General features: G+C 46.1%; 1 protein-coding gene across 1 annotated transcript; it reads left to right on the plus strand.

Moving 5' to 3' along the window:
• Positions 1–446: 446 nt before the first annotated feature.
• eftud2 (elongation factor Tu GTP binding domain containing 2) lies at positions 447–8,927 on the plus strand. The gene is made up of 28 exons (XM_049745193.1): positions 447–589; positions 1,092–1,210; positions 1,283–1,445; positions 1,603–1,681; positions 1,858–1,933; positions 2,028–2,093; positions 2,174–2,209; positions 2,283–2,373; positions 2,438–2,520; positions 2,596–2,762; positions 2,835–2,959; positions 3,025–3,088; positions 3,174–3,264; positions 3,330–3,465; positions 3,580–3,707; positions 3,849–4,042; positions 4,123–4,234; positions 4,318–4,458; positions 4,547–4,648; positions 4,727–4,809; positions 4,956–5,042; positions 5,761–5,887; positions 5,992–6,079; positions 6,183–6,301; positions 6,547–6,641; positions 6,706–6,859; positions 8,435–8,542; positions 8,625–8,927. Exons 2-28 carry the CDS (start codon positions 1,103–1,105, stop codon positions 8,718–8,720), a joined length of 2,919 nt encoding a protein of 972 aa, XP_049601150.1. The 5' UTR covers positions 447–589; positions 1,092–1,102; the 3' UTR covers positions 8,721–8,927.
• The last annotated feature ends 669 nt before the right edge of the window (positions 8,928–9,596 follow it).

A 9,596-nucleotide genomic window follows, 5' to 3' on the forward strand; every position in this document is an offset into this window, starting at 1 on the left:
TCAGCAGCGATCAGGGTTGGACGGGGAGAAAATAATAGGCCCTGACATTGATGACTGAGACAGGCCTCTCATAAATACTAGAGTAAAAATGATGAGTTATTTGTGTACATTCCCCTCAAGAGAATTTATTTCAGTATTATCCAAAGCCCACTTTAAATTATTGCAGTTAAGTGTAGTACATAGTATGTAGCATGTTCAGGTACAGTAGGCTATAAAATTTTGACAAAATTATTTGTTGTACGTGTTCTCAAATTACTATTATTACGTTTTGCATGCAGCCATTCTTATTTTAAAAAAATATATTATTCAAATTACATTAAGTTATGATTGTAGACATAAAATGACCTAATCCTTCTTTCAAAATAATAGTCTGCGTTCTGTAACTCACCACTCGTTACGAAGGGGGCGACAGTGAGTACGCTAGAGTGATTATTCGCTGTTTTAGCAAACGAAGAAAAAAAGAGACCGGAAGTGGCGTTTCATACGCATGGCGCTATTTGGAAAATAGAATAACTTGCTAGGAGCTAAACGTATTTCTTCTTATAATTTTGTGCATCGTGCGTCATTCCTTTGCTGTAGCAGAATACAGGTAAATATGCCTTCTCAATTAGATTATAAATTCATAGTAGAAAACTAGCATTGCTCTATTACAACCTTAACGTAACGCTAACGTTGTTTCGGGTGTCATTCATTCTTTACCTCGCTAGCCGGCTAGGATGCTAATTGTGTACTGAAATCATATTTTGCTAAATTCAGAAATGTGGGGGGTAATATCTGCACCTTTTCAGAAATGCAAATGACGCATACTTATTTGACTAGTGAATACTACATCTCGAATGTGATGTAATGTAAATACTGAAGCTAAATTAGCATTAGCCGCATAGTAAAGTTACAATATCTTGAGTAACAGTAACTTCATAAATTAAGGTTTAAATTTTGGTTAGCTGGTCGAATGACACTTACTGGTGTATTTAAAATTTAGAGAGTCTTTTTTATATTCGAGCTTCAGTTTTGTCATATATCTGTTTACATCGTCATTGTGGTATTTATATTATGTATATTCAACTAACATTATAAATTTCTTGGCTAAGTTCTCTGTCAAATGGAGGCTGATCTGTACGACGAATTTGGCAACTACATTGGTCCAGAGCTCGACTCTGACGATGATGATGAGAACGACTTGGATGCAGAGGACCGAGATGGAGATGAGGTGTTGTGTTGCTCTTGTTTTGATAGAATGTGTCAAACAGTATTGTAACAACATGTCCTCTTTCTGGTGCAGGGCAACGTGGAAGATGATGATGAGCCGGCCGATGCCGACGAGGATGTGCCCGGCATGGAAGTGGTACTGCATGAGGACAAGAAGTACTATCCGACTGCCGAGGAGGTGTACGGGCCAGAAGTGGAAACCATCGTCCAGGAGGAGGACATGCAACCTCTCACAGGTTACAGATGAGAGACTTGATACTCAATTTTGACTCACCAACATTTGGGGGGTTTGTTATTGTGTTTGTAGCGGCATATAAATATATACTTTGTGATTCATTTCAACCTCTTCCATCATTTTATGTACTCAACATTCCTCTCTTGCCGTCCAATCAGAGCCCATCATCAAGCCAGTGCGACACAAGCAGTTCACCCTGATGGAGCAGGAATTACCAACTACAGTTTACGACATGGAGTGAGTAATGATAGCTAAGCAATTATTCAAATAGCTCAAAACATTATTGCCGTAAAGTACAATGAAGAAGGAAGAGTAAATAAAGAAATATAGAAAGATTTCTATTCTGGAAAATGCTCATATTTGTCAGCATGTGCTTTAGTCATCTCCAATTGTCATTAAACTCATTCAACCAGATTCCTTGCCGACCTAATGGATAGTCCTGAGCTGATCCGTAACGTCACCTTGTGTGGTCACCTCCACCATGGCAAGGTGAGACTATTCTCGCCATCTGTGTGCCCAAAAAAACCCAACATATACTCTCTGAGACAAACCCGACGTAACATTTCTTTGTTTTCCTTTTAAGACTTGCTTTGTGGACTGTCTGATTGAGCAAACACACCCGGAGATCAGGAAGAGAGACGACATAGATGTGAGTTTGCCATCCGTAATAAGTGCTCACCTAAATTTCTGTCTAATGACTGCAGACTAACACCTTGCTTATCCTTTCAGCTCCGGTACACAGACATCCTCTTTACTGAACAGGAGGTGAGCGTGACATTTTAGAAAAATGAACCCGTGTCACAATGAATGTGAATATTGTTTTGTTTGCATTTCACAGAGAGGCGTAGGCATCAAGAGCACGCCTGTCACAATGGTGCTGCCTGATTCCAGAGGCAAATCCTACCTGTTGAACATCATGGACACGCCAGGTACTCCACCTTCATATTGTGACATCACCATCAAATAGTCAACACCTTCCGTTTCCCCAAACAGGTCACGTCAACTTCTCCGACGAGGTCACATCCAGCATCCGCATCTCGGACGGCATCGTCCTCTTCATCGACGCGGCCGAAGGAGTACGTCGTCATGCCGCACCGGTGGCAGCCATTTTGAGAGCTGTTCATATGACTCACAGTGTTGTTGGACTGCAGGTGATGCTGAACACGGAGCGGCTGATCAAGCACGCCGTCCAGGAGCGCATGGCCATCACCATCTGCATCAATAAGGTGGACCGGCTCATCGTGGAGCTCAAGCTGCCGCCCACGGACGCCTATTACAAACTCCGCCACATTGTGGACGAAGTCAACGGTCTGCTCAAGTAAGCGGCCGTCGCACTATAAACATCCCGTGACGTCACGGCGTGTTCATTAGTGCCGCTTTTCTCCTCCAGCACATACTCCACCGATGAGAACCTGGTGGTTTCTCCTCTCTTGGGCAACGTGTGCTTTGCTAGTTCCCAGTACAGCATCTGTTTCACCCTCGGCTCCTTTGCAAAGATCTACGCTGACACTTACGGTGAGATGGCTGCACACCAACACTCGAACAAGCCTCCTTTCTTATGAGTGTGTGTTTATTTGCAGGTGACGTCAATTACACTGAATTTTCCAAGAGACTCTGGGGGGACATTTATTTTAACCCCAAAACGTGAGTGTTAACCTAATATTTGACATTTAAATTTACATTTTCTCAAGTCTTTTTGTGTGTGTTTTTTTGTCTGTGTGTCATTTAGGCACAAGTTCACTAAGAAAGCTCCCACCAGTAACTCCCAGCGCAGTTTTGTAGAGTTTGTCCTGGAGCCACTCTACAAAATCCTTTCACAGGTTGGGTACAATATCTCAGAAAAGCCCACGAGGTCCAATTTTCCTAAAGCCGCCTTTTTGTTTAGGTGGTGGGAGACGTGGACACGTCCCTCCCCAGGGTTCTAGATGAACTCGGGGTCCACCTGAGCAAAGAAGAACTGAAGCTAAATATCAGGCCGCTGTTGAGGCTGGTGTGCAACCGTTTCTTTGGAGACTTTACTGGTATGTTGCTTTTTTTTTTTTTTTTTTAATAAAGAAAGTTGGTCATATGTGACAAACATAAGCCACACTACTATCAGACTAATAATATGTTATATTTATGACCTGCCTCTGCAGGCTTGGTGGACATGTGTGTGCAGCACATCCCTTCACCACAGGAGGGCGCTCGGAACAAGATAGAGCACACTTATACTGGAGGTCTCGACTCTGACTTAGGGGAGGCCATGGCTGAGTGTGACCCTGAAGTGAGTTTTTATGAGCGATTTGTAAAGGTGCAAAATAGAAACATTAAAAAAAAGCGCAAGATTCCTCAGAATTTTAATACAAGCACATCAAACATCTTTAATTAATTTAATCTAAGCCTTTCTTTGCATCTCCTTGTTCAGGGTCCTCTGATGTGCCACACCACCAAGATGTACAGCACAGAGGACGGCGTTCAGTTCCACGCCTTTGGCCGCGTGCTGAGCGGAACCATCCAGGCGGGCCAGCCCGTCAAGGTGTTAGGCGAGAACTACACCCTGGAGGATGAGGAGGATTCCCAAGTCTGCACCGTCGGTCGGCTCTGGATTTCCGTCGCCAGGTGCGCTTCGGGGATTTGGACTTTTTAAAGTTGGAGTCGATGTTTTATGAATGAAATCCCACCTGCTCCATATTTTGAAGATATCAAATTGAAGTGAATCGAGTCCCAGCCGGCAACTGGGTGCTCATCGAGGGATGTGACCAGCCCATCGTCAAAACTGCCACTATCACAGAGCCCCGAGGGAACGAGGAGGTCAGACTCCCCCGACGCTAACAAACGGCGGTTAAGCTTAAATACAAACCAATGTCACCATCAACTTCTCGCTTTCGCTTCAGGCTCAGATTTTCAGGCCGTTGAAGTTCAACACAGCGTCTGTGATCAAAATCGCAGTGGAGCCCGTTAACCCGTCAGAGTTGCCCAAGATGTTGGACGGGCTGCGTAAGGTCAACAAGAGTTACCCCTCCCTCACCACAAAGGTGCGTCACATTAGTCAAGTAGTTGTGCCGGTGTCTCCAGATGGAGCAGCTTTGTGCTGAATATGTGTTCTTGTGTATGTCTTCATAGGTGGAGGAGTCAGGAGAGCACGTTATTTTGGGCACAGGGGAGCTCTACCTGGACTGTGTCATGCACGACCTGCGCAAGATGTATTCTGAGATTGACATTAAAGTAATTGAGATTCAGTTGTGCCGTATCCCCGGGGTTCTTTTTGCTTTTATTTTGAGACAAATCTCTTCATGTCCGTAGGTTGCCGACCCAGTGGTGACTTTCTGCGAAACGGTCGTGGAGACGTCGTCTTTAAAGTGTTTTGCTGAGACGCCGAATAAAAAGTGAGTATTGGTTTCACGCTCCAATGCTGGATCTCGTGGCCATTGAGGGTTAAATAAATGTCACCATCAGTGTTGGCCTCACTCCCTCCTCCCCTTCTGGTGTCAAAGTAAGTGATTGACAGCTGACCATGCGTTGCCATTGGCAGGAACAAGATCACCATGATCGCCGAGCCCTTGGAGAAAGGGCTGGCCGAGGATATCGAGAACGAGGTGGTGCAGATCACTTGGAACAGGTATGATGGCGGCCATCTTGCAGCTTGCGCACATCCAATCAGCACGCGTTGAATTAAAACAGCTGAGTCGTACGGCAAGACTTTTGCGTAACGGCTCCCGAGACGGCGCCATATTTCTCTTTTATCCCTCAGTTGGCGGCTGACAAATGCGCAGGCACGCAGGAGTGACCGTTTGGTCTTTTAATTAAATGTCATGATGGAAAAATGCGGCACAGTCACTTGTACGTCAGATACTCAAAAAACGACTTCATTTCTTTGGAATTTTTAAGTGGCGTGCCACAGCCTGCTGACTTTTAATCCAGCCGAGTGTATTTTTTTTCCTGGAATTAAATTGAATTCAATGATTTGTTTTATGGGGCATTTCTCTTGTGGAATATTTGGACAGAAAATAAAAGATGTGCTGTGTTTGGTGAAAAGAACGTTGGAGCTTTTTATAAGAGCCTCCTCGCTATTGATCGGATCACTTACGCTAATTGAAAATGCTCTGAAAGCACACATGAGATTTGGAATCCCTATGGTACAAAGTGTGTGTGCTTGTGTGTGTTTATGTGTGTGCCCGTGCAGGTGCGACGCCACCGCAAACGCGACACTTCACACCCCATTAGACCGAAACGCTTCCTCTTCCATTAACCCCTAATCAACTAATCTCCTTTATGTTGCAGCTGACACTTGAGGCAAAGCACCTTTCTTAACCACTTCCTCTCTTCTCCTCCTTCAGGAAGAGGTTGGGTGATTTCTTCCAGGCAAAGTACGACTGGGATCTGCTGGCCGCCAGGTCCATCTGGGCCTTCGGACCCGACACGACGGGGCCCAACATCCTGGTGGACGACACGCTGCCCTCGGAGGTCAGAATTAACGTGGAAGCAAATGAGTCATAGTATTTATCAGATGTTGTGACAATGTTGCAATTTTTTTTTTTTTTTTTTGAGTCAATTCTTGTGCTTGACAGGTGGACAAGGCGCTGCTGGGCTCGGTGAAAGACAGTATCGTTCAGGGTTTCCAGTGGGGCACCAGGGAGGGGCCGCTTTGTGACGAGCGTAAGGACCATCTCGCTTTAAAGCCAACCAACCATGGAGATATTTTGGAGTCTTCAACATGGATGCCTTTGCGAATGTCTTTTTTGACCTTCTTCTCCCTCAGCCATCAGGAACGTCAAGTTCAAGATCCTGGACGCTGTCATTGCTCAGGAGCCACTGCACCGCGGAGGGGGCCAGGTCATCCCGACCGCCAGGAGGGTGGTGTACTCGGCTTTCCTCATGGTGAGCTCACCGACCCAACCCCCGCCCCAACCCGCTTTCCCGTCTGCCATTAGACTTTTCTTTAATGTTCCATTACCCTGATTACACTTTCCATTTCGCTGACGCTCGTTCTCCTTAATTGCACCCCCGTGACGTTTCTCGCTCACACTTTTTGGCCGGTCTCCTCGTTTCCTTTCGACCGTGTCACCTGTGTGTTCGCCGTGTGTTCACCGAGGTTGTTGTGGTTCTTTTTGTGTACGTTGCAGGCCACCCCGAGGTTGATGGAGCCGTACTACTTTGTGGAGGTTCAGGCGCCGGCCGATTGCGTCTCCGCTGTCTACACGGTGCTCGCCCGGAGGAGGTCGGTGTCCGTCCCGAGCACTTTGAACCGCAGAGCCGGGATTCACTCCGTTGTCATTTTACAGAGGCCACGTCACGCAAGACGCACCCATCCCGGGTTCTCCCCTCTACACCATCAAGGCCTTCATCCCGGCCATTGACTCATTCGGCTTCGAGACCGACCTTCGCACGCACACTCAGGGGCAGGCCTTCGCTCTGTCTGTCTTTCACCACTGGCAGGTAGGAATTTGACAGCGAATCAATTTTGCGCCACACGTGTAGTGAAGACGTGAATGTCAGCTTCGCTCCATCAGTCTCAAACAGCAGCGAACTGAAGCGGCAATGTACGCAGAAGCAGCCAACAAAAATCCACCGCGCTGTCCGCAGCTCGGTCTCAATCACCGCTGATGCGCAGCAAGTGTTGAGTCATTAAGATTTAAGCCCCGTCTCGGGCTGCCATGTCCGACATGTGTTTGAGCGCGCTCTCAGCGGCTGTCGCCCAACGTTAAGCTCCACTTAGATGAGATGAGCGCTTATTATGGCAAAGTCCTTCATCGGGAAACCGCGTCGACGGCGCCATGTTAGCACCTGAACGCCTCCGTAGCAGCGTGCGGTAATACAAACCGCTTATGATGTTCACTTGAAAGCTTACAATCCAAAATTTGATGGATGTTTGTTCTTCCAGTCAAATATGAGCATTCTTTCGCCACAATTCATGTTTTAATGTTCTATAAATAACACCGTCCCGGAGGAATGATTTATCCCCCCAAGCCGCGAGCCGGTGTCCTTGTCCCTCGTGGATCCGCCCGATGGCCTCCAGCAGCCACTCACATCATCGCTAGCTAGCATAATGACATATTTACTTACTCGGCGTCCATCTTTGCCACCGCCACAACGTTGACCAGAACAGACTGACCGGTATTGATTCAGCTTCCCCTGGACGACACTTTGTTTGCCCCATTAAACTGGTTAGTGCGCTGGTGGTCTGCCAGTGCCGGCTTGTAATCGATGTCAACTTACTGTTCCGTCCATCTGTTGATTTGCCTTCAGCCTCTCGAGTGACGGTTTCCTCCCCATGTGTTGTCTCATCCTGAGGCCAGGAAACTCGTCTTCAGTTTTTTCCTGACTTACTTGCGAGATAATCACTCAGTCATTTAGGTCGTCAACTCCGATAGTACACCTCATAATTTAAAAAGCCAATTTATGGACAGAGGAAGTTTTACAGGAAAACAAGAAGAAGGCTCATGGGAAAGAAAGTCTTACCTGACAATGCGGCTCATGACGTGCTTGTGGTTCGCGCGATTCATCAGCCAAATCAGCTTGGGGGTGGGGGGGGGGATCGTGCTTAACCTGCCAACGTTGCATCGATGCCAACGTTGGTCACACGTCTTGCGTCCATCATTGTGATGGATGCGCTCCTGAGTCAGTGGCAGCGGCGCCACACACTCACCAATGAATCAGATGAGAAGCAGATAAAAAAAAAAAAAACACCAAAAAAATAAAAGGTGTCCACTCAGCAGGACCGCCAAGCATCTTTCGCATTTGACGGATTGTTTTTTTTTTTCTTCTTCTCTCAGCTTGATACAAATGAGAAATTTTTCAAGTGGACCACGCAAATGTATCTTGCGGACATGCTTCTTGGGCAAGACTGAAATTGTCATCATCTTTGTCCTGTGATATGTGTGAATTTGTTTCCGTGAGGAAAATTGATTTGGAAGCTTGGTAGATTGTTTTTCAGCGCTTGGTTCACACAACAAAATTAAACTCGTGACTCAAGGGAGCAGCGAAGTTCAAAAGTTGTAACGTGTTCTCCAGATTGTTCCCGGCGACCCGCTGGACAAAAGCATCGTAATAAGACCCCTGGAACCTCAGCCTGCCCCCCACCTGGCTAGAGAGTTCATGATCAAGACCCGACGGCGCAAGGTCAGCCTCTTCTCCTTCTTTCTGTTGCCCCCTACTCCCCCCCGCCTTTCACAACTGACACTTTGTATCATTTGTGTGGCAGGGTTTAAGCGAGGACGTAAGCATCAGCAAGTTTTTCGACGATCCTATGTTGTTGGAGTTGGCCAAACAGGATGTGGTGCTAAATTATCCCATGTGAGTGCAACTACACTGCGGCAAAAACGTTTTTTTTTGTTTTAAATACACAAATCAATGTACATCCTGGTAAATATACATTCATCGTGGTTCTTAGTATTTCGATAAAACTGTTGTTGTAGAATACACAGAAACACCCAAAAAACGTTTTTTTAAGAATATGCTGTTGATTTGAATAATAAAAATTCAAATAAAAATCTTTGTACTTGAATTTTGTTTGTTTTCACCCCCAACAAAATCTCTTTCTTGATGTCAGGTTGTAAGCACATCAAAGTCGCACATCAAAGTCGCTAAATCAACTTTACAACGTCTTATTCTGTATAACCACAACAAATATTCACAAAGAAAGAAAAAAAAAAAAAGAACAAACTAAACATTTAGCGACAGTTGCTGGTCAGCAGACCTCTCCGGCTAAAAACTTTTCAACCGAATGTCACGAGGTCGCGTCCGCGGCGACGTTTGCGGTGATCTGCGTGTCGGCTCGTGACACTGTGTGGGCCGTGACTGATGGACAGGCTGACGAATGAGTGGAGGCAGGCGCGGACCAGGCCAAAGTTGAGAAGAAAATACAAGAGTGATGCAACATGACAGTGAAGACACGGAGGCGACACGACTTGCAATGTACATATAAATATTGATACTTTGTTTTGGAGTCCTTTTAAAATGTGAGCTACAGAGCTACTGTCCACTTAACCGGGTTGTCCACTAAAGACTTGCCATCGTCTGAAGGCACGTGATGCTGATGGCTGGACTTGTTTACACGCCTTTGAGAAGGTGTTAGAGCGACTCAGTCTATCACTTTAGACTACCACCATGACACCCCACGATCCTATCGGTGGCTGAGATAGACTAGCTGGAGACATTTTTATACAAAACAAGA

Source organism: Syngnathus scovelli, chromosome 16 (assembly GCF_024217435.2).
Source record: "Syngnathus scovelli strain Florida chromosome 16, RoL_Ssco_1.2, whole genome shotgun sequence".
Classification (NCBI taxonomy): domain Eukaryota; kingdom Metazoa; phylum Chordata; class Actinopteri; order Syngnathiformes; family Syngnathidae; genus Syngnathus; species Syngnathus scovelli.

Bases quoted from the DNA above. Each gene is read 5' to 3' on its own strand.
- eftud2 (XM_049745193.1), top strand. From the start codon at position 1,103: ATGGAGGCTGATCTGTACGACGAATTTGGCAACTACATTGGTCCAGAG. The intron at 4,235-4,317 runs GTCAGACTCCCC...CTTTCGCTTCAG, and splicing joins AGCCCCGAGGGAACGAGGAG to GCTCAGATTTTCAGGCCGTT. The intron at 6,860-8,434 runs GTAGGAATTTGA...CGTGTTCTCCAG, and splicing joins CTGTCTTTCACCACTGGCAG to ATTGTTCCCGGCGACCCGCT.